Source organism: Pteropus alecto, unplaced genomic scaffold, assembly GCF_000325575.1.
Source record: "Pteropus alecto unplaced genomic scaffold, ASM32557v1 scaffold22, whole genome shotgun sequence".
Classification (NCBI taxonomy): Eukaryota; Metazoa; Chordata; class Mammalia; order Chiroptera; family Pteropodidae; genus Pteropus; species Pteropus alecto.
Window position 1 is genome coordinate 6978415 of NW_006434839.1, and position 24951 is coordinate 7003365.

The 24951-nt window shown below is 39.4% G+C and overlaps 1 protein-coding gene and 1 pseudogene across 3 annotated transcripts in view; one reads left to right on the forward strand and one right to left on the reverse strand.

Annotated features, from left to right (window-relative positions):
• Positions 1-5708: 5708 nt before the first annotated feature.
• The window catches only part of CHCHD3 (coiled-coil-helix-coiled-coil-helix domain containing 3), a 256115-nt gene continuing 236872 nt past the window's right edge, over positions 5709-24951 (forward strand). For all 3 annotated transcript variants that reach the window (XM_006910510.3, XM_025045860.1, XM_015588404.2), the window contains exons 1-2: positions 5709-6001; positions 16905-16992. In XM_006910510.3, the coding sequence (XP_006910572.1) occupies positions 5921-6001; positions 16905-16992 (169 nt within the window). In that variant the 5' untranslated portion in view covers positions 5709-5920. The remainder of the gene's footprint in view (positions 6002-16904; positions 16993-24951) is intronic.
• On the reverse strand, positions 8289-8404 carry LOC112478767 (annotated as a pseudogene).

The window sequence follows — 24951 nt, forward strand, 5'->3', positions numbered from 1 at the left end:
GCCTCTTGCAGCATGTATTCTTTTGTGTCTGGCTTCTTTTGCTCAACCTCATGTCTGTGATATTCAGCCATGCTGTTGGATGTACTTTATTCTTTTTCTTTGTAGTATAGCATTTCATTGCATGAATATCCTACAATTTATTTATACATTCTAAAAGCGATGGACACTTAGGGCTCTTGTGGATAAAGTTACAATGAATATTCCTGTATGTGTCTTTCGGTAGATATAGGCATTCATTTCTGTTGTGTCACAGTAGAATTGCTGGATCATTAGCTAGTGCACGATTAGCGAGTACATTGATGAAGCCTCTAATATTCCCTTGGGAAAGGTATACTCATGCCAGGACTGAGCCACCTCTGTGCTGGATGCCTGCATTGCCACCTCTGTGCACTATCTCTCCCCATCTCTGCTTAATAGTCATGTTTGCAGTCATTGCAATATCTCCTATTGGGCATTGGAGCCCTGGCATGCAGGGCTTGCGAGGGCAGTTTCTCATGCGGGACCAGCATGAGGTGGTGGCAAAGTACTAGAATGAATGGCTGGAAGTCTGGAACCTCCCCAAGGAGAACATAGTGAAAACCTACTTTCTACCGTGAGTCTTGGGCAATTCACTCAGCCTCTCTAGATGTCAGCTCCTTTGTCCGTGAAATAATGAGGGAGATTAGATGATTGTTACAGTCACTTCTACTTGAAAGTCCTGTGATTCTGAATAAAAGAATTACATTGTCTAGTCTCTTGTTCCAGGCTGAGTGTTTGGATACACTGTGCTTTGGAATGTGTGAGTAAAACAGAGTTTCACTGGAGTCGAGATGCCCACAGTGTGCCGTCCTTGGGTGCCTCACTGAGGTGAGGCAAAAGTGAAACCAAACAGGGCAACATACTCGGGGGAGGACCAGTTGTGTAGAATGTATACTTACGGACATTTCTACACTATTAGCATCAATAAACAGGCATTTATCTGCCTGTCCAACATGATAGCAGAAGTGCTCATGTAACTTTGATGCATTTCAAGCATTTGTTATTTAGAAGTAAAGAAGCTAACAGCCTGTATTTGAGAAATCACTCAAGATCTATGACAGGTAGATATTGTTAAAGGGTTATGGGAATGTCCCTGTGCTCTCAAATAAAAATGGTTTGAAAATTCATCAAGGCCAGAGAGATGACAGATGGAATGTTTGTGCCTGTTTAAGGATCGGAGATGAGGAATGAGCCTCTTCTGACTTGGGCTCTGGTTGTCAGAGGTGATCACTCCAAATCTAACATGAAGAAAATCAAAGGTTCCAGGAGCTGGGCTGGGTTGATCTCTTGTCCTCTGGCAGACTATTCCCAACTCACTGGCATCCCTCCTTCCCCGTCCTGATACCAACACTCAGGATTTCAGCCACTATATTCTGATGGAGATAGAGTATGGAGAAAAGAAATGAGGTGTCAGGGGGGAAAAAAACCCATAAAAATGCAAAAAATATAACAGAAGAATGTCTAGGAAATGGCAGAGAATGGCCTTTTAGAAACCTGCTATAAATTTGTTGAGACTTTACTTTAGAATAAGGTTTATGCCACAGGTACCAGAAAATCTTGGCGCATTGCCAAGTTATAACCCATATGTAAAATTCTTTTCAGCTATATGGTGTTAGGTGATGTCTGTGAAGTAGAATGGTCACCAGAGCCCATCCCATGACATGATGTGGCACAGCATACACAATTTATTGTGAACAAGAAATGAAGATAAGAAAGGGTACTATCAAGTGGAAGTCATAGGTGGAGAGGTTCCTGAAATATGGGAGAACCCTGATTAATGATTTTACTAGGTTCATGGACAGTGCAGTGATCAGTTTTACTTGAACAGTGATGGGATGCTAAAGGGAGACCATGTGATTGGTGTGCTACTACTATAGATACTTTCAAAGACACAGAGACACATCGTTATATGGTATTCATGAATGCCTTATAATTATTGCTGATTTATTTATGCCATTCTGGGGTTTTTAATGTCTTCAAATATGCTGCCCAATATTCTTGTATTCAAAATATGTCAAATAAGCACGTTTGCACATGTACACACACACACACACACACACACACGCACACACACACACACAGAACTACTGTTTAAGAGCTTTGTTGTTTTTATATAATTCTTAATTGATGGAGAAAGCTTTAAGGCCGATGTCCCGTTATGGCTTGTCGAATAAGTTTTAGTCTATATATTCAGAATGACTTAGTATTGATTGTCTGCACCACATAAGAAGCACTTTTCAGTGATTTTAATTGGTTTTTTATAAGTATGGCAGCTATATGTCCTAGATTTTCTAGGATGATCTTGATTTCAAGGACCAATATAATTGTCTCTAAAGTACATAAATTATAGTCAGAGCATGTGTTCCAATTTTAACTCACATAACATGATCATTATATTTAGATTATATTTTAGCACAGGTCATGGAATCTGAGCACTCCACGGTGCAGTTGAAATGTTTCTGAGACAAGCTGGGGAGAGAGCTATGATGATCAACACATTGATTAGCCTTTCTGTCTGGGGACCAGGAACAGGTCTCTCTCCCTGATTCCTCATCATGCCAGGTCATGTTCTTTCTGTTTTTATCCCTCCTTTTCACCCATCACTTCCTCCACTCTTAATTAGTATATCAGGGACAGTCAAATGATGTACAGAGAAAAGTGATAGAAGAGGCATCACCAGGATTTTGCCTTCTGCAACTTTTCTTTTAAAGTTGGAAATGAAAAATCAGAGAATATAGTGAAAACCCTCTTCCTACCTTGAGACTTCTGGAATTGTTTGTTAGAGTGATTTGGAAGGCCAAGTGGGTTTTTTTCAGGGGAGGCAGCTATTAGAGATGATTGAGATTTGACAGCAAAAGTATTTGCTTGTTTGTTTACAGCATTACTTCCAATGGTTTAACATGGTGGGAAAGCAAGAAATCGCTCAGGGTGAAGGAGTTGGAGGATAATATTGCTTGATGGCCAAGCTAAGATTTGTAAAGAATCAAACGACTGCTCAGTTCTCTGCTCTGCAACAAAGTGAACTGTTGACATCCATTCGTTTTACTTACAGTGCTGGTTTCTTGGCTGGAAGGAAATATCGTGTTGTATTATCGTTGTAGATATTTGCTTTGGCCTCACCTGATTAGGAAGATTCTCTGGTAAGCTTGCTGAGTGCCCCAGAACCTAGGAAGTATAGAACAGCTGAACTTCAGGAAGACGAGGCAACTCGATAGAGCAGGCCATTACAAAAACTACAGTTGGAAGGCCTTTCTGAATTCTAGGCAATTCTACAAGCTTCTGGAGTTGTGAGTCTTCACTCCAGTGCTCTGTTACTTGTAGGACTATGCAAATTTTTGAAGGTCTGTTTTATTCTAGTTTCTTTTTACTTCATTGGCTTATTTTTCAGTACCTTGAAGCTTCTCACATTTTCTTTTCTTTTTTGTCCCTAAAAAACCCTATTATTGACTTTATTAAATGATAAATAAAATTTATCATGTTTGAATAGCTATACATTCATTAAAAGCTTTATTGATATGTAATTTATATAACATACAGTTTATTCATTTTAAGTGTACAATTCAATGAGTGTTAGTATATTTACTGAGTTGTACAACCATCATCACCATAATCTAATTTTAGAATATTTTTATCATCCCTGAAAAATAAACCTTGTACCAAGTAGAAAAATTCCACACCTTACCCTCTCCCTGCCCTTGGAAAACCTAATCTACTTTCATTTTCTATGATTAGATCTGCCTATTCTGAACATTTTATTTAAATGGAATCATACAACATGTAGTCTTCTGTGTCTGACTTCTTTCTTTTGGCATAATGTTCTCGAGGTTCATCCATATTGTAGCACCTGTGAGTACTTTATTCCTTTTTATTGCTGAATAATACTCCATTGTCTGCATATACTACATCTTGTTTACTCAGTTATCAGTTAATGAACATTCAACTTGCTTTTACACTACTATAAATGAAATTGTTTTCCTAATTTCATTTTAGTATGTTAATTGCTAGCGTATAGAAATACAATTAATTCTTACATGTTGATCTTGTGTCCTGTAACCAACAACCAACATATAACATTCTGTTAGTTTCAGATGTACAACATAATGATTGCATATTTGTATATGTTGTGAAATGATCACCACAATAAGTATAGCTAAGATCTGTCTATATACATAGTTTCAAACTTCTTTTTCTTGTGATGAGGACGTTCAAGACCCACTATAGCTAAAAATACTGTATTGCATATCTAAAGTATTTTTAGATTACTTGACGAGACCACTTACATGTTTCTGTATCATAAAAAGTGAAGGTACCAAAATACTTTTTCATGATTAGCCTTCATCATATTTATTTGGGTGAATAAACTCATTTAATATTCTAAGTAGATAAATATAGTCAAGATAACTTGTGGTTCCTTTGTCTCTATACTCTCTCCAAGTAACTTTTTTAAATTGGTTATTTTGGTAAGAATTTATTGAGCATCTGTTTTATGTAGAACCTCCAATACATGCTATAATATTGTGGTAACAAGTGAGGAGGGTGTGCTTGGGGAGGAGCAGTCCTGAAGAAACAAGACATGCTTCCTGGGATCTTTAGTTCCCTAGAGAAGGAAGGTTAGATACATATATGTTGAAAAGAATAAAATGACATGCAATAAATTCAATACTCTGACCTGGGATACAGAGACAAAAAAACTCATGGCCTCTGCCCGAAAGATTCATATAGTAATAAATCAGCACATAATTGGAGCTCAAAAATGTTACTGCAGTTTTGTAGATACCTTTGGAGTAACAGGATGCCATGCTGTGTTGTGCCTGGCTCCTTTTTAATGTTAAAAGGTACTGAATATAGTAGCACCATTAGCCTAATTTCTAAAGAAAATATACATGCCTCTGTAAGACTAAGGTCATATGGCTAAACTTACATGTCAGAAAAATTAGCAAAAAAAAAAATTGTTTTTAACTGTGCCTGTAGATAACTTAAAAGTTATCTACTAATCTTATAGAGGTGAAATAGAAACTTTCCAAAATACATCTTCTCAACTCTGATGTAGTTTTAATTCCTCCATTAATTTATGCCATCTTTGGCAATCACTTAACTTTTTTGTCTTATCGGTATTACTGGCCTAATTAGCTTCCGTGCGTGAAGTGGAAGGAGACACAAAAAAGTATTCTGCATGCTTGGTGCAAATACTTTATTTTCTACTTGTTTTCTTATATGCAGATTTGAAAACCATAATATTTAGAAATCTTACTTTGCAAAAAGAAATTAAACAGTACATACATAGTTCATGGGATAAAGTCAAAGGCCAAATAGAAAGTTTTTTTTTATTTTATAGGAAAGTGCATCTTCTCATTAAACTGAGTTCCTTTAGGAGAGAGGCTCTTTCAACTCATTAGCCTAAATTTCTAGAATACAATCTTCAAAGCATGTCTTGTAAGAAGAATGAACGCCCCAGCAAGCTGCCCAGTTAGTCTTTCCTGCAGTCAAGACCACAACTCCCAGAATTCCACTCTCCCCTCGCGTTGACAGATTAAAGGCGAGAAAGTCCCAGCACCCTTGGCGCGCGATTCAGACTACAATTCCCACTATACCCATGGGCTCCGGAAACCTTGTCAAATACCACTTGTTGCCATAGCATCCGGGTCCCGGCCAACCAATCCAGGCGCTCCTAAGGAGTAGAGGCGGGCTGTTCGTATCTCTCACCAACCCCAGGCACCTTCTTGTGGAGCGTGACCGGAGGAGGTGGGAGCTCCGGACCGAAGCCTTCTCCTTGCTTCTTGGGGTCGTGGCCTTGCACTCACTGTGCGAGGGAAGCGTGCGGGCACGTCCACGCGCGTCTATGCGCGTGGGGCCTGAAGTGATCGTGGGTCCACGCTAGGTCTCTGCGGGGACAGAAGAAGCCATGGGCGGGACCGCCAGCACACGCCGGGTCACCTTCGAGGCGGACGAGAATGAGAACATCACCGTGGTGAAGGGCATCCGGGTGAGTGACAGTGGGCGGGCGGAGGGCCAGCGCTCGGACTCGGACCCCAAACTTATGACCTTCCTGGGACCTGCTCAGCCTGATTTTCCCTATCCTGGCCCCCAGTGTTTTCCGGCCCGAAGCCGAGTTTTCCGGCCCGAAGCCGAGTTTTCTGCAAAGAAGCTTGAAGTTTCAAGACTTCGGACGTTCATTCAAAGATATTTCCTGCTTGAGTGCCAAAAGTGTTGAGCACTGCTTGGCGCGTGGGGGTTGCCAGTTTGATTTAGACCCTCCAAAGGCTTACAGTCTAGTCTCGGCTATATTACTCACTAGTTATGGGACTTTATTTGAAACCCCTGCCTCATTGTGCCTATCTGTGAAATGGGGCCTGTCTTACTCCTCCTAGGTTCAAGACCCAAAACCTTGCTTTTGCACTGCTCACATCACCTCTCTTGGGGTGATTTGGCATTTTAAGGAACACTTTATCAGCTCTCTGTCATTTAGTACTCTTCTCATACCACCCATTCCTCCAATACACACAGCCTGAATTACTGACTTTTGTGGCCTGCCTCAGGTGACTGCTTGCTTCTCCCTGCTCACTTTCATTTGATATCTAGTCTTTCCCAGGCACCTCCTTTGTGGCCCGCTGTGCCTGAGTTTTGGACTAGGCCAGTTGCTTCAGGACTTATGTCTGCCAGCCTGCGAGGGCTTCAAATAGGGTTGCATTTTTGCAGACCACTGGAAGTAATGCAGTCAGTTCCAACCAAGACATTGTAGAGAATTTTTAAATGCCACCTGCATGTGCTTGATACATAAACTGAAAACTTGATTTTTCTCTAGGCGGTCAGTATCCCAGCACTGACTTCATTAACAAATTCTGCAGCACCTGAATTTGGAACCTCACATTTTTGGAAGTATGCCTGAATCTAGTAAATAATGCATTTTGACTTTAGAAAGTTTTATAGTTTATATTTTCTTTATCTGTTATTATACAACCAGCATAAGTAAATTATATATGTAAATAATTTTTAGCATTTGTTGCTAGGAAATAAAACTTCTTAAATATTTAAGTGTTTTAAAACTTTTTACTCTGAAACTGTTACCTTGAGAAGAATTTATTAAAGTTTTCTTTGTAGAAACTCAGACTGTTGAACTTCATTTTTGGTCTGTGACCAGCATTTCTTTATATTAATTAGTGGTTGTAGCACAGTATGTAATAAAATGTCTGAGGCTGCATTTTTTGCGTTGTTGTGGTTTAGTTGGTACTCTTTGGAGTAAAATAAAAATAACCATAAACGCTTGAGTTTTTTTTGCAGAGATTTGTTTAATCTTGCCGTTAGGCTTTGCATGTTTCAAACCAGAGGGTGAAAAAGAAAAATGAGAAAGCAAAGTAAGTTTTGGGCAAGAAGTCATTGCCTAGAAAAATGTATAAATCCATGTTCTCATACTCTAATACAGAAACAGTGATGACAGCAAACAAAATTAAAAGAGACTTTAGCCACAGCACAGAGATGCATATGAAATATTAGATAAGGTTAAATAGGATACTAGGGTTAGATATTAGATTAAAATGGAAAGATTTGTTATAAAACTATTTTTTAAAAACTCTTTTTTTTTTTTTAAACCAAAGAAGGGATGTCCTTTGGCCACTCAACATAATGGAAGTATTCTTTATTTTTTTCTTTCTCATAGTGTGTGATCGATATTGTTAAAATTCCCACACACAGCATGCTCATTTTGACCTCTGTACTTTGCTTTTCTTCAGTATGTGCCCTTCACCTGGAATGTCCTTGTAATGTTCTCTGTTGCTTCACAATTTTTTTCAAGGGCGATTTGCAATTTCTCTGGGCTTTGGTTTTTTCATCTGCAAAATAATGGCACTTGAGTATATCACTAATTCTAATATTTTCCAGTTCTGAAATTCTGTGAGTGTAGTGGCATTGAAAGTTTCTTGTAGTCTAACTCAGCCCATTGCAGTTTCCTCTAAAAATGGCTTGCTGTTGAATTGTTGAATACTTAATGGGTCATTGTGACTTCTTTGAGGTCATGAACATCAACCTGGAGTTAAATAGACCTCAGTTTAAGATTGGGCATTTACCAGCCTGAAGCCTTGGACAGGTCACTTCTCTGATCATATTTCCTTATCCTTAAAGCGGAATGCCATCACTTCTCTTGATTGTGGTGAGAAAATGAGATAAGGTATTTAAAACACATGGCACATGTAGATTTTTTTTTTTAAATTTATTATTATTTATGCCTACAGGCACATGGCACATGTAGATTTTTAAAAAAAATTTATTATTATTTATGCCTACAGCACCTGGTTTTCCTAGGTGGTCTCCCATCCAATTACTAACCAGGCCCGACCCTGCTTAGCTTCCGAGATCAGACATCGGGCTTGTGCAGGGTGGCATGGCCATAGACCATGGACCGTGGCTCCTCTGGGGCGCGAACACAGGACCTTCTGTGTGTAAAGCGGATGTGCTAACCGCTATACTATGGAACCACGTCCACAATGTAGATTTTGAATAAAAGGCAGCTGTTATTTTAGGGTTCCTTCTACATCTAATATTCTAAGATTCTTTAGAAGTGCTGTGTAGTGGAGTGGAAAGAGCATGTGCTTCACAACCTAGCCGACCTGGGTTTGGTCCTGGCTCTGCTCTTACTGGTAGCCCTGGACAAGTCACTTTTGACTGCTTCCCTGTTCAGTATATCTGGATAATGCAGTTTACTTGTGATAATTATGTATCCAGCACTACTTGAGAGAATTCAACATAATGTATGTAAGCATCTAGCACAGTGTCTAGTACATTGAGAGCATTTGTATTTATGTGAGTAATAGCTGTTATTAGAGCTGTTCAAGGGAATGGATAAGTAAACTTACATGAGTGCAAAACAATAGATGAAAATAAGAGCATTTTGTGCTCCCACAGGCATACCTAAAGGGGTGTGGATTGGGAAATGGGAGTCCTGAGTTCTGCAACTGATAGCTGGTGAGATTTTTGTCTAGTGTTTTTTTTAGATATTTTCAGCTCATCTTTATATTTTACTTAGCTTGAAACCATCATCTTGTTCCTTTCGAGGCATGGGGAAGGATAAGCAACACTCTCAGTATCATAAGTGAGCCCACTGTTTTCAGCTCAGTTGATTAAAATGTGATGCCGATGAGGCCCAAACTTCAGTGTTGAATTGCAGGTAGGTGATTTAGCCCTACTAAAGAAAACTTTCCAAATTTCCCAATGATGACATAACAATTATGTCATCACTCGTAAGAAATGAGAGTGTACCAACAATCGAACAGACTCAACCACTGCTGGAAAACCAATTCTGTGTTTCACTGATAAGGATAGTAATTTTGTCTTCATTTATCTTAATATACAAAGAGTAACATTTAGTAAGCAACATAAGGCTTTCAGGAAGTAGGCTGTGTTTATTTATTACGTTTTTCCAGATTTTTCTTGCTAAGGTCCTCAATAGCTAGTAATGAAAGGATCTACTTAAAATTAAAGTTTAAAGTTTGTTTTTACCTACCAAGCATTATTCTCGTGGTATTTAAAGGGTCTTATTTTTTTCTTTTACCCTTAGCAATTGATAGCTTTTACCCCACTTCCATCAAATAACCTGTATTCTTACACCTGTTGCCAGCTTTGACTCTGAAACAACTCATGGGTTGGATAAAAGGCCACTCTCTTGTCTTGCCTTCTTCTCCAAGTCTAAAATAAATTTCTTGTGATAGAAAGACCAACCATTTTCATTATTCATATTACATGTGCTTAATAGGATTTATTTGAGCACCTGCTGTGCCTGCTTGGAAAGTATGCCTTCCACAAGTTTATCTGAAACATCAAAGCTGTGAGTGAACTCTTCCAGAGCAAATGTCAATTTCAATCAGTATCATTTTCAAAGTAATATTTATCACGCTTTCCAGGCATAAGCTAATCTTTGCACTGGCCTTGAAGTTGCAAGCTGAAATTCACAGAAGACAGTTGTGGTACTATGGATGCTTATATGAAACACAGCTAGTACCTTGGGAAGCATTGGGAGTTGAGAGCTTCTAAATGGAGAGATTATCTAGTGTAGGATGTTGAGGATAAATCTAGTCAGTCACGGGGAGTGTTGAGGAATGTTGTTCAGGTAATTCAGTTAACTGGTAGGTGATTGGTCCCTTTGCACTTTAGATTTTAGGAATCCTTGGTTATAGTATCATGTTAAGCTTTCTAAATTTTATACAGACAGAAGTTCATGTTTTTTGCTAGTAACAAATGCAAAGAAATGCAGCTGACAAACTACAAACATAAGCTAAAAATTACATTACATATATATTGTAATTTATGTGACATTTCCCCTTTCCCATGCATAAGTATGTGGGAGTAATATCTTCCAAATAATATTGGCAATTTTTGGAGCCTGTATCTGTAAATGGTATTTGAAAAGAAAACCAACACTCACAGAGAAAATGACCTATCCTACATGGAAGGAAGACCAAGTGAGAAAAATGGATGCAAGTCCTTTAATCAATTTAATAAGACACATCTGGAAGTGGATGAGAAAAACTTACGGAGGTGAGGGTCCGAATCGTTTCTGTCTCATGTGGTTCTAACTTTATATCTTCGAGAAAAACGTAAAGTGAGTTCTCTTTTTGCTCTATTCTTTGGAAGTAGAATATTTTTGTTCATCTCACTCAGTTTCCTGTTTCACAGAAAATACTGAATTCTGGGTCAGTGGGTCATGTGTTTATGCCACTTTTAGATCAGACCAACCAAGGAGTTTGGGAAGAGATGAGTGGGGGGACTATAGATGACACACATTCTTTCCCTCTTCTCTGGAGCACATGTTGGTGTGGTGAGCAGTACACACCAAAAACTGGCAAACCCCATTTACTTAGATTTGTCTGTAGGAGCCATAGAGAATAAGATGGATAATCAGAAATCAGTGGGCTGAATTCTGCTCTGTTGGCAGGCCCGCTTCTCTTGGTTCTCTCTTATGTTAGAACCAAGTGGTTCTTAAGTTCTATTCGTTGACGGAAGTAAATCTATAGGGCACAGACCCTGCTCAGAACAATATACTAAGCAGATAGTTTTGCGTGTAGTTGAGGAATTAATCCATAGATTCCTGAATCCATGAACATCGGGGCATAATTCTAGCATTAATGTGTGCGTGGGTATATTGCACTTGGTATTTGCCTTGAAGGAGATTCCAGAGATGTTGGGAAACCAGCTGTCGTAGCTATAGATCTTTAGATAGGAAAAAAAAAAACAACTTTATAAGAAGTCCCCTGTTTACAGAAAGATGTTTCCTAAAGAAGTTGCTTCTTACATAGAAGCTGCTTATCTAGCTCTTGTGGTAGCTTACGTTGTACTTTTGACCCCTTTTGGGGGTCATTTTGCATCACAAAGAGGAGTTCTACTGTTACAGATTGTGTGTATAACCCTGGCCAGCATCTCTAAATCTTGTCAACTGCTTTACAAGTGAGTACCACAGTTCACAGAGGAGATCAGGTGAGTCTGAACTTATTACTGCAGCTAGCTGGAAGGTCAACTCAGCAGGTATTAACTTGAGGTACGAAAGATAGCATGGCTTTTGCCTTGTATCAACATAGCTGTGAATGGACTGGAGAGAGTAAATCGTGCTTAGAGTAAGCAGAGTCACAGTGGTAGGCTGCCAGGGGCACTCCTGTGGAAGAGCCTGAGGATGCACTTATGAATGATTGTAAGAAAAAAAAAGGTGGGCTCTAATAAGGCAACCTTACAATGTATTTATCAACTCAAAAAATGAATTGTGCTCCTCGGAGGACGACCTTATAAATTTACTGAAATAACAGCCACTGCCCACATTGTGAAATGTTTTGAATCGATGTTAGAATTTGACATTAAGTAGCAAGTTTTGAGGCATCAGATAAGCCACAAAAATAAATTAAAAACAAAAAACAATTAGTGATTAGGTTGAAAGAGACTTTGCGCTTTTACTACCTGCAGAATATAGATAGGAATAAATGAGCAACTCACATTCTCCTATCAGGACTTATGCAGCTGTTCCTGGCGATGGCTGTAGGTCTGTCTTCACGCAGCATGTACAGGAAGAAGATCAGTACAGACTCGGGCTGAGCTGATGAGAGTGAGCCAAGATGAACTATCAGTTGAAGTCCCAATGGCTGGAGCTGTGTTAGTAGTAATTCTGCCAAATATTTGTGTCGCACGTTACAGTTCTCAGCGCACCTATAATCCTTCCTATAAGTCCAGGGGTAGGTATTACTTTGTTTTCAGATGAGGAAAGTGAGGTCCTCGAGGTGACTTCCCTAAGATTAAAAAGCTAGTAGGTGGCCAGTGCTTTTTCCTCTATTCTGGGACAGCTTTTTGTTTTAAGGAGTAAAAGTAACTTACTCTTGAGACTGATTTAGGGATAAGAATGGCTTTTTGTAGTATTCATTTTGAAAGTAGCAGTAGATAATGACAAGGCATGAATTTGGGTGAGAAGTAGATGAAGTGGTATTTAGAAGTAAGTGGATTGTCTCCAGTACAGGTGAAAGATTATTAGCAAACACATTCACTTCTGATTAGGTTAAGTGTGTGTGTGTGTGTGTGTGTGTGTGTGTGTGTGTGTGTGTGTGTGTGTGTGTAATAATGTAGTTCGGTGACTTTGGCCTGAAATACAGAAATATAAATTAAAATATAAAATAATATTTGTCAAATTAGCTTTATGCGTATTAGCTTTAAACAAAAATTAGATATGTAACATGCATAGTGTATAATACATAGTATATGTGATATGTTAACATAAAATATAGCTATATTACTATGGTATATAAATATGTATATAGTGAATGAACTTTTTATATATTATATAGCAATTAAAATATCTTTAAGAGTCTAAAACTTAATAAGGCTCATTTTATCTCAAGAGGAAGTGATGCCATTTTTATTTTCTGAAGTGGGATTGAAGGAGTGTATTGCTTAGTATGGAGAAAGCACAGAGCTAGAGGTCGGGGGTTACTGCTGGTGGTCCTGGTGTTATCAGTAACGACATTACTTAGGATCTCTTTTTCTCACCTGTAAATGGAGAGGATCGAGTCAGCCTTAAAGGGTTTTCCCTAAGCTGTATCTCAGCTTCGTAGATGAGTTTCAGCAGCAGTGTCAGTGGCTGTCCGTTGAAGAAGGGGCACCTGGCCCTGGCGTTTTCAGGTCGTCTCTCGGCACTCTCCTTTTTAAGCTCCATTTCTCTGCCAAGAAAAGAGTCATGGATTTTTCCTTCAAATCCCAACTATTGAGCTGCGATCTTTCCCTTGACTGTCTCACCTCCCTCCATTCTAGTTTGGGTCTTGAGATACAGGTAACTGTTCATCCTGAGATGTGCCAACTGTTTTGTTCACTGATATATCCCAAGGGCCTAGTAAGTATTTTTCGAATGAATGACTCATGAATATATAGGAACTCACAATTTTGTGGAAAGGCAGAAAGGCAACTACTTGTTCTGCCACTGGAGCGCCATATTGGAGATGCGTGCAAGGTGCAGTGGGGCACAAGGAAGGTACCTTTAGGTGGGCAGAGTTGGGATGGAATGGCGAGCTGGTTTGGTGAGAGAAGGCGTTAGGATATTTGAACTGGATTTTGAAAGGTGATTCCCTCCCAGTGGGCCAGGGGAGAAGGCAACGCGGGCGTGGGCAAAGGCATAGAGATGGCAGCAAACAAGTAGCGGGTGTGGCTCGAGAACAGGGCATGAAGTATTAAGGAGAAAGCTATGGAAGTTGAGGTTGGTGTGTTAGGCTATAACCAGATGATGAGGAAGTCTTGAATGCCAGGCAAAGGAATTTGGACATTCCCAGCAGAAGATAACGATTGAAGGTTTTGAAGCAGAGAAAAATGTAATCAGATTTGCATTTTAGAAGGATTATTGGTGGTGCCATGAATTTGGACAGGGGAAGTGAGTAGGGAGAAGAGATGATGGATTCAATAAATATTTAGGGGTTGAAGAAGTCATGGCTAAGAGAACGAGGGAGAGAGGAATCGAGGACTGTGCTATGTTTCGATTTAGGAAACTGGATGGAAATGGTGTCCTTAATGAGATAAGGCAGGCAAGAGGAAGAAGAGATTTTTAGGAAACATGAATTTTATTTGGGACATGTTTGGTTTGAGGTGCTTGTGGTCTGAAGGGGAGGTGTCCATTAGGCAGTTTAATGTACAGGTTTGCCTTTTGGGATACAGGTCTTGGGCTGGAGATAATGGATTTAAAATTCATTATTAACAGCAGTTAAAAATCAAGGGAGTGGATGGGAGCACCAACAAGAGCATTAGAGTGAGAAGAAAGTAAAGACAAAGAACAGAATGGGGGGCCCTCTTGCATTTAAGAGTAGGCCAGGGAGAGGATGCCTGCAAAAGAGATGACATGTGGCCGAGTCCGAGGACAACTGGGACAGTGGGATGTCAGGAAGCCCAGGGAGCGGTTTCTAGAAGAGAAGAGTGACCACAGGTGTTAGATATTAAGGGAAATCCACATAAATTAGGTTCTTTATAAACATAAATATAAAAGATAATTATCTATATAAATGTAAACAAAAGTTTATTAACACGGTCATTGGTGACCTTTACCAGAACACTTTGGCTGCTGTATTGGGTTACAAGCCTGATATTGGTAAGTTAAGAGGAAATTGGAAGACGGTCCTTGAGGATTCAGGAGGTGGGTCACCCAGTTACTCGACCCTGAAACCTGGACGTCCTTCTTGATGACTTCTGCTTCACCCCCACATCTGGTCAGACACTGAGTCTGGCATGAAAGGGGGTGCCTGAGTGTGACCTTGAGACTTGGACTTTCTGGGTTTGAATCCTGGCTTCATTACTGATAAACTGCGAAACTCAAGGCGAGGTATTCAGTCCGGCTGTGCTTCGGGTTCCTCTCCTATGCGTGGAGATAATAAAAGTATCTACAGATTGTTAAGGGTTTAAATGAGTAAAGTGTTTAGTGTAGTGCAGTGCCTGGCATGTAATAAGCACTCAGTGATTGGTAGCTGTGTTGAATCCTAAGTATCTTTTGGATGTGTTCTCCCTGTATTTCTGTAATAGATTTTTTAGGACAGGTTTATTGTGGTATAATTTACATACATAAAATTCATCTGTTTTCTGTATACAACACTTTCTAATAAATTTACTAAGTTGTGCAGCCATCACCACAATCCAGTTTGAGAGCATTTTCATCACCCAGGTAAGCTCTCATGACCACTTACAGTTAATCCCCACTCCCACCCAGACCCTGGGCAACCACTTATCATCTACTTCTTGTCTAGATAGAGTTGCCTTTTCTGGGCAGTTCATATAAATGGGATTATACAATATGAGGCCTTTTTTTTTTGTCTGGCTTCCTTCACTTTAATTGCTTTTTAGGTTTATATATGTTGTACCATATATCAGAACTTCATTTCTTTCTCTTGCCGAATTGTATTCCATGGTATGGGTATATAATATTTGTTTATCCATTCACCAGTAGATGGACATTAGTTTGTTTCCACTCTTGCTATTACGAATAATGCCGCTGTGAACATTCCTGTGCACATTTGTGTGGACATATGCTTAATGGCTTCTTAATTGGTCCTTTAGCTTCCTTCGGGGTCCTCCTGCTTCTGTGCTTGTCCGTCCTCCTTCAGTCTGTTCTATATACTGTAACTAGAGTGACTTTTTTAAAAAGTAAGTTGGATTGTGTTATTACCGTGCTTAAAATCCATCAGTAGTGCCCAGGATCAAGTTCAAACTCCTTAATTTGGAAGGGCTTACTAAGAGTACTCAAAATCTAAAGTCTTTATTTCTCTCCCCACCTTCTCTTGCACTAAGCCTCCTCTCCAGCTTCCTACTTCTGCCATTCTTTTATTCTTTCATATCATTTCTTTCATTTATTTAACCCTTCATTCAACTAACCAGGCTTATTGAGGCTCTGGGGATATAATTGTAGACAGGACAGCCGCATCCTTGCTTTCATGGAGCTTTCTTTCTAGTGTGAAAGGGAGACAGTAGACAAGAAAGCATCAGATAGTGAGTGGTAAGGGCTATAAAGAAAAGAAAAAAGGATGATATGATAGAATTGTGGGACTGATAACTCTTAATCTCCAGACCTAAGTATTTCCTCAGAGCCTCTGCCCTATTGCCAACTGCTTACTTGTTCTCTCTCTTGGTATCTATTTAATAGTGGCAAGGCCTGTTTCTCATCTCTTTCTTCACGCATGTCCTTTTTGGAATACTCTGGTCCTACTCTTCCTAACTTCCGTTCATCCTTCCCAGCCCCGTGCCCAGCCCCACTCCCGAAGCCAAGCTAGGTGCCCTGCCTGTTATGCTTTCTGTGCACTTCATCCGTTGAAGAAGGGGCACCTGACGTGAGTAGTGCCCTTCGCATTATATTTAAATGCCTGAGGATTGTCAGTTTCTTCTACTCCACTGTAAGCAACGTGACGATTGTTGAATACCTGAAGTCTAGCCTACTTCCTGGCACGTAGTTGGTATATAATAAAATCTGTTGAAGGACTGATTGTGGTTAGTCTTGAGGGAGGGTGGGATACCATTTCCTTTGAGACTGGAAGGAAGGAAGGAGCTAAGGCCTGTTGCATGCATGAATTAATTTGTAGAATTAGCGGAGGAAAGTCGAAGGAGTTCTGATGGCTTACATTTTCTCAGAGATTACAATTTAGTGCACAGTATAAAATGAGGAGAAGAGTTATTTATAATGAGCAATTAGAGCATTAGAAGAAATAAAGGAGTAGTGCTGAGGGGTGCATCTTGAAATCTCAAAGATGTTCGTACTCGTTTTTAGTGTTTTAGCTATTAGATTTAGCCTAATTTCTTTAGGCCATTTGTTATACATGTTGATATGGATGATTAAATTACTTGGATGCTATTGCACTGTTTTCTTGTTCTTTATAATTGATTATATTTTGGTGTTGCTTTTTCAGCTTTCAGAAAATGTGATTGATCGTATGAAGGAAACCTCTCCATCTGGCTCGAAGTCTCAGCGGTATTCTGGTGCTTATGGTGCCTCAGGTATTTCAGAATTTTAATTTTAGATTTTTTAGTGGAAATATAAGTGGTAAAAATTCACTCGATAGTCAAGTTCCTCTGCACGTCTATCTTTTGATATTAGGATGTTTGACTTTTTATAGGGAATGTTAGAAATTAGGATCAGGGTTTCTTTTAATACGTTTCGCACTAAAATTAGAATTAATGTCCTTTCAAACAGTCTTTGGAAATTCTTTTTCTCATCTAGCTCCTAAATCTTCTGTTAGGTTTTAGAAGGTTACTTTATATCTTTTTTGTGTAAAGTGGATTATTTATAGGGATATTAGAAATTGAGGAGTAAATATTTATTAAAAAAAACATTGAACTTAGAAAATATTGATTTACTGGTTCTAAATTGTGACCGATCTGCAATGATTTTCTGTTTCTTCTAAGATTATAAACAGTTTATTCCTTCACAGTTTTAATTATCGATGAAATTATGGTGTTAAATGAAATCTATAGAGAATTATTAAGCCTCATTTTATCTGTGGATTCTGCAGGATAAGAGACTATTTCTCTTTCCTTTCTTCTCTCCTACCTACTTCATTTATTCATCCAGCTAATATTTACTAAGTGCCGGCTATGTGCCTGGCACTGTTCTTGTCATTGCCCAATTTGATGAATGAACATGCTTTTTATGGGTGAAATAGCAATAAGAAAATAGTCAGTATGATTAACTTCGGGCTCAATGAGAATTTTCTGTGTTTATTAGAAAAGGATATTGTGTGGTAAATCTGGCTACAGACTGAAATACACTGAGAAAGATGAGATGCTGCCCAGATGCCATTCACGTCTGCAGTTGTGATCTTACTAAACATTAACTCAGTGGCCACAGATTGAGCTTTTGGTATGTTTAGAGCAGAAGGTACCCAGTAAATAAGAAATAGTTCTTGTCCTTTTGCAATTTCTTGTTTAGTAGGAGCCACAAGAAGTATCCATAGTTCATTAACTTTAGAAAGTGGCCACTCCCTCCCTGCTGGAAACCCTTTCTCTGGCTTTTGGCCGGTACTCTTGGTTTTTCTCCTGTCATACTTGCATCCTCAGAATCCTCTTCTGTGCTGATTTCTGCTAAGTAATCTCATCTAATTTTATACCTTTTGAATCATTATGTAGACACTGTGACTCCCAAAATTATGTCTCCAGCCCTCATCTCTCCCTGAAACTCGACTTAAGACAGCTGCCTACATGAAAATCTCCACTTAGAAATCTTCAAATGAATGTAGCCAAAACAGATCTTTTTCTTCTCCAGCGTTGCTTCTGCTCTCCATCTTTCCCAGTAAAAGGCACAAGCAGTCAAACCCCAAACCTGGGATTTGCTGGTGCTCCTATTTCCTTATTCCTTGCATTAGGCCATTAGCCATTCTCGTTAAGTCCATCTCTAAAACATGTCTGGATATGTTCTTTCACGTCTTTCTTCACTGCTGCAGTGCCAGTCCAGAGAACCAGCATCTTTTTACCTTGTCTTCTGCAGAAGCCTCTTAACTGGCTCCCTGCTTCCACTCCCTACTTCCTTACGCTTTGCCATGCACATGGAAGCCTCAGCAATTAAAAAAAAAAAAAAGAAAAGTTTGTGTCATGTCCCAGTGGCGGATTTCTGTGGTACATAGAATATAATTTGAACTGCTTTCCTTAGACTCTAAGATAGACCATGACTGGTTCTTTCTGCTTTTCCAACGTCATCCTTTAATATATAGATATTTTTAAAATCGGAGTTTGATCTAAATATGATTTGTTTTAGGTAGATTTCTTTTTTACCTACCCTGTTAAAGAGATAGGATGATGATGATGATGAAGAAGATGGTGAAATAATGAAGATATAGTGATAAATAATACTTAAATAGTGTTTATTATGTGCCACATAATCTGCTAAGTCCTTTATATGTCTCGTTTAGTCCTTATTTACCTTACGAGGCAGGTATTGTTATTACCCCATTTTACGCAGAAGGAAACCGAGACTTGAGGTGATTAGTTCTCTTGCCCACAGTCACACAGCTGGTAAGTAACGGAGGTGATAGTTGAATTCAAGTGACTGCAGAGAAAATGCTGTTAACCACTCTGTTTTATTATAATTTGAAAGACACCTTGTTTCGTTCGTAGAAAGGATGTGAGGGAAACTAGGTGGAGGGAAAGCGCTGCCTGTCAGAGATGCTCTGCTTGAGTTCGGGAAAGAACCTTCTGTCTATAAGTGACCGTTGGTTCTTCCAGCTTTTTCCCATGTTGGCTCTCGGATAAGAGTGAGTTGAAGGAGAGAAAGCGTTTTCCTTCTTGGGCTGTCTTCTTCAACCCTCTGAGAGATGGGTGCGGGTAGAGAGGCTTTCTATAAATAGTGCTCACAGTATGGCCCGCAGAGCTTGACACTGGCATTGCGATGAACTCTGGCCATACTGAGGATCCCGTCCCGTCCCTTTTCTGCATTCGACGTGACTGATGAACTCTTCGGTCCGTGACGAGCCTGGGCACTGAGAACGCTTTGCATGCCACCTGGTGCTTCGATGGTCACAATCGAGCTACGCTCTCTAACTGGGAGCCACCAGTCATACGTGGCCTTAAGATTTAAATTAAAATTAAAGCTCCTCAGTTGCACTAGTCACATTCAGTGCTCAGTAACCACATGTGGCTAGTGGCTGCCATACTGGATAGCGCAGACATAGGACATTTTTATCATCGCTGTACAGCTCTAGTCTAGACTGTATCAGTGCTTGGCATCGTGCACTTCATTGGATGATTTTAATGATATGGTAACTGATGTTAGGGAGCTAGATGGCCCTGTGTGTTTGTGAATCCTGTTTCCTGCCTTTTCCACATCCCCGGATTGTGGGTAAATGGCGACATCAGGGAGCGTTTCCCTGAGCTATACTATTTTCACCTCAGTCTGTGGCACAGCTTCCTAACCTGTGTGTTACCAGTGTACTAGAGGTATCAATTCCTTAGACTCAGAGTAGCTGGGGCACACCTGTGTGCCGTCATGTGCCGTACAGATTCAGTCTGCACCCTGATGTGAGAAAGGCTCAACGAGGCTAATAGCATAGGTTCTTGGAATATAATATTTCCCTTACCCATTCCAACCCAACCCAAGAAAAGAGCAAAGATTTGCCATGCTGTTTTGAAATGTTCCTTTAGGTTAAGAAAGCAGTTAGACTATGTGCAAATTAACAAAGATTTATTCTTCCTAAAATTTAAAAAAGATGTGTATGAAAATAGAAAGCCTCAAAGTTTATGTTCTTTTATGCATTTGTTTTATTTGGGGGTTTTGTTAGTACTCAATAATAGATTTCTTAAGATTTATAATATAGATGTGTTATGAAATAATTTTTCAAGTCTATAAAAATATATTGATAAAAATGTCACCAGCCTTTTCTACATTTCTCAGTGTCAACCGAATTATATATTAAATGTGAGTTGAATTTTTAATATTTATTAAAATGCTTTATTCCTCACAGGACTGTAATTCCTATGAGCCCTAGGCTATTCATATGTGTGAATATAGGGCAGCGTATTTGATGGACTGAGAGTCCCAGGATTTTTGTATATAGAAAGTAAATTTTGTCATATGTATAGTTTTGAGAATATAATTTGTTCTGTAAGAAAGTGAGTTCCTCTAAAGACTTTACTGAAACTGTTTTTCACAAACCTTGAACTAGATCAATGACTCGTTGCAATAAGTATTTGCATGTAAAGCTGTTAGGCAAAATAATATACTATGTGACATGCAGCAGATTGTAATGCCACTTTAATAAATGAATGTGCTCTAAAGAAATTAACTGTGTCCTTGCTGCCTCAAATTCTTTGCTATGAAATGTGTTATCTCATCCGTATTGGTTTGCTTTTATACTAGGACATTTTTTTTAAAAGGCTGACATAAGGGGATATCATTGCACATACCTATAAACTTACCTTTTCATTAACATCTTGCATCTTTTGATTTTAAAAATTCATGTCGAATATTGTTTTCTTCCTTTCCACCCCGATCCTTTAGTTTTTCTGGCTTATAGTGAGGTCAGACGTCTCATGTTTGACTCCACCTCACGCTGAGGACACTCTGTCCCGGAATCAGTATGAAAGACCAGGGAGGAGATGATATTAGGAGGCCACTAGCAAGTTTCTCTGTAAATTTCTTTGTGATTTGCCAGTTTGTGTCCAGTATATCACTGATATCACTAAGTATTTGGCATTCTTAACAAATTGCAGGAAATCAGTTTAAGCAGGAAATAGCACAACTCACACTAAATAGCCAATTTAGGGAAACAGATTCCTCTATATGTTCTATGTATTTCTTTTCCCCAGAATCTGGCCTTCCTAGTTATTTTTAAGCAGTGTTTTAGGGCTCATTTAGACATAACACTGTAGGGGGAGTTCACAGTAAACAAGCTGTGCTTGTTCCTTTGACTTGAGTTACAAGAACTGAAGGGAGTTAGTTACAGTATCTCAGTGTCCAACTTTTAATATATGAAGCTTTGTGGATGCCACTATCTCAATTCTGCACTTTTCTTGTGTGCTGTAATTGATAATTTGCCTGAAAGTTCCTAAAAGGAAGAAATTTATATACACTATTTAAATAAAATTCTCTAGTCAGTATAGTTAGTTCTTAAAACGAAATCCATAAACAGTCTACAAGTAATGAATGGTTGAACTCACTGTTCTATCAGTTAACAGGTGTTAGCATGGTAGCGATCTTTGACTTCAAGGAACTATTATTGTGGTCAAAGCATATTTACCTTTATAGTGTGGTAAGTAAGTTTAGTACCTGCTCATGATATTTTTGAGTGGGTGAATGACTATGTAAATGGATAGAATATATGAGAGGCATAGCAAGTGTTTTAGGAATTTAGACAATGAAGGTCAAGCAAGTGGACTTGAGCCAGACCTTGAGGATAAGAGGGGTGGGGCATGTTGCTGTCGAAGCTGTTCCTGGCAGAGTTAGCACACAGATCAGATTAATTCAGATAAAGGGTTTCTCTGTAAATGTTGGGGTCTCATGGGTAGCAAAGTTAAAGAGTTATCCTGTAGGGCCTAGCAACCTACTGAGCAGCTCTATTTAATTTTAAGATGCAAGTTTAGAAAGTTGCATTAGTTGCTACTTTTCAAATAAAAATCAGACATTAATAACATTTTTATGGCTGAAAATGCAGTGCTGATTTTCTCATTGATATTTTTATATTTAACAAACCAATCTAAATGGTAAGAATGTTTTCCACCATAGCACTAAATAAAACCATTTTCATTTTTATGAAAAAAAGTTAGCCCCATAAGCATTTTTATTTGTCCTCAATTGGCCCTGTAGTAAAAAAAAAAAAAAAAAAGGAAAAGAAAAAGCAGCCCTCTGCTTGAGGCAGTATAGGGGTATATCAGACCATTTCTGAGCAGGGAAGGTGAAATGATGCAGGTGGGCTCGTGGAAGGGCAATAGACAGTCCGAGTTGGAATTTGACATAGGGAAGACGGCAGCTACATGGTCAAGGCAGAAGAAGCAAAAGCAGAGGAGGATTTGGGTGGATTTGGTAACTAGGCCTATGTGGCTAGTTAGTGGCGGTCCTTGGCTCACTCTTCAGTCCTCCCTCCCCTGGCCTAGGGCACTTTCCTTGTGCCACTTGATTCATCATTCTTTGTGTTATATTTATTTTTGAGAAACCAGCACATATTTAAACTCAATTAATTTTGAAATTTAGAAGAGAGCATAGAAAATTTAAAAAAATGGGACAGCAAATCGTCGACAGCCCTGTATATTCTATGGTATTTTGGGCTGACGAAAGTGGAGTCATGCAGAAGAGAAAAGGCTGTAGCGGTGGAGGAAAGGAGTTGTGGGGAGAGAAGCTTAGGAGGTTCCGAAGGGTTCGTGAGCCACACCTTTCAGTAGTTTTCTGTGACTTGGAACTTCTGCCCTTTGATTTCTTTGTTAACTGATTGGCCACTGGCCTTAGATGCTTATTAAATCTTCAGAGGCCCCCGCGCCGTGACTACTGTAGTGGAATTTACTTTGCGTTAGTGCTTCCAAGTGGCATGAAATCAAGTGGGTGAGAAATTCCCTTCTTGTTCCTAAATTTCTAGAAAGAAGCAGCTGTTCCGTGAGGTGCATGGCATACTTAGATCAGAAATATAGTAATGCCATGTAGTCGCAGTATGCAGGGGCCGGAAAGAAGCAACTTCAGTGACCATGGGGTAAAAAGAGAGAAGCTGTATTAACCCACCCATTTTTGGCCACAGTAGATTTTGGACACTAGAGTAAATTGTGGGATAGCAGATTGTGTTTTCTAATAGAACTGTTACTATGGAGCATAACAATTAAGTCATGGATATGATATATCATAAGCCACAAAGAGAAAACAACTATAAATTTTATAATCGTGTTTCAAGGTTTATAAAAGAAAATATCAGACCCTGGTTATATAAGTAGTTTTAACGATTATACAGTACAAGACATATATAAAAATACTATTTTTGATGCCAGTTATAAATTACACACTTGATTAACAATATTTTTGCCTTTCTTGGAACTTGATAGAATTTGAGGACATCATCTGGATGGCCTAGATCTCTTAAAATAAATTGCCCCAGAGTTTTAAATGTATGTTGTTCCTATTGCAAGCAGAGGTTTTCAGAATCAATCCATTGACCCTTCCAGCTGTCAACCAAATAGTAGGTTATTGTTGTCGATGATGATGTTTTCCTTGTTAAAAAAAAACATTTAAAAAAGTAGGGTCTGACTAGCATTTCATTTCTTTCCTTTACCCTTTTCTGTCTCCCGCAGTTTATTTAGAATTATTCCTACTATGCTCTCTGTATTAGGCCAAATCTGTCCTACCTGGGAATAATAAGTGCTTTTAGGTCCCCCTTTTAAACCCGTTCTTCCCCCAGGGCCACTTGACACTTTGTTGACAGCTGTCATGGTACTTGAGTATTCTTTGAAAAGCCTTGGGAACCCATGGGATCATTATGGTAAGGTTCTTCAGACTTTTTCACAGGATTGCTGTGACATGCTTAAGAGAATATTCTGGTTTTGCATGCCCTGGTTCCCCTGACTGCGTGGCTAATTGAAATATAGGTTTTAATTGGCCAGCATCAAAAGACTGGAGCTTGAAATTATGGTATAGGCCAGTAATGATAACCATCTCCTTGCTTTAGGCATCAGGTGGTTAGAACATCTCACAGATTGTATGATGAGGCTGTAGGCAGCCCGCTGCTGAAAGCCAGGGTGTTGACTTTGTTGGCGGAGGGGGACTTATTTACTTTGTCAGATAAAGGAATGCTCTGCTCCTCACTTCATGTCCCCTTGCTCTTTTCTGGTTTTCTTTTATTTTTTGCTGATCCGCCCCCATTGTGTTAACAGCCATGAGAGAGACACCCTCGGGCCTTGCTCTGTATCTGATGAGTAGTAGCAAGGCTCTGCATTTTCATTTTTCTGTTTTCAAGTTTTATAATTTCTCCCACACCTGGTGTCATTGCCCTAGTCTGGCCACCAGCATCTGTCTCCTGCCTTGTTCTAACAGTCTCTGGCTTGAGATCCCTGCCTGCAGTTTTCTCTTCCCCATTCTATCCTCACTGCAGCCCTAATAGTCTTTCCAAAGCGTGAAACTGATCATGTCATTCTTCCGTTTAAAGCTTGAGAGTCTCCAGACCCTTCGTCTTAGGGTGACGAAATTTCTTGTACATAGCCAACGAAGTCCTACACATCTATCTCCTACTTCGGTCTCCTACGTCATCTCCGAACCCGTCTCTCTCATGTTGAACTCGCTTATATAGTCCTACTGAAGTTCTTGAGTGTCCTTGAACGTGTCCTTTTTGGGTCTTGTTCTTTTCTGTCTGAAAACGTTCTCCACCTGTCCACCCCAGCTCCACCCCCACCTCTCCTCCTACCTGTCTTATCTGGCTCATTCTTTCTCATTGTTCTTATCACTGTCTGGAAATCACCCACCCCAGGAAGTTTTTCCTGGACTCCCCGTGGGGTCCC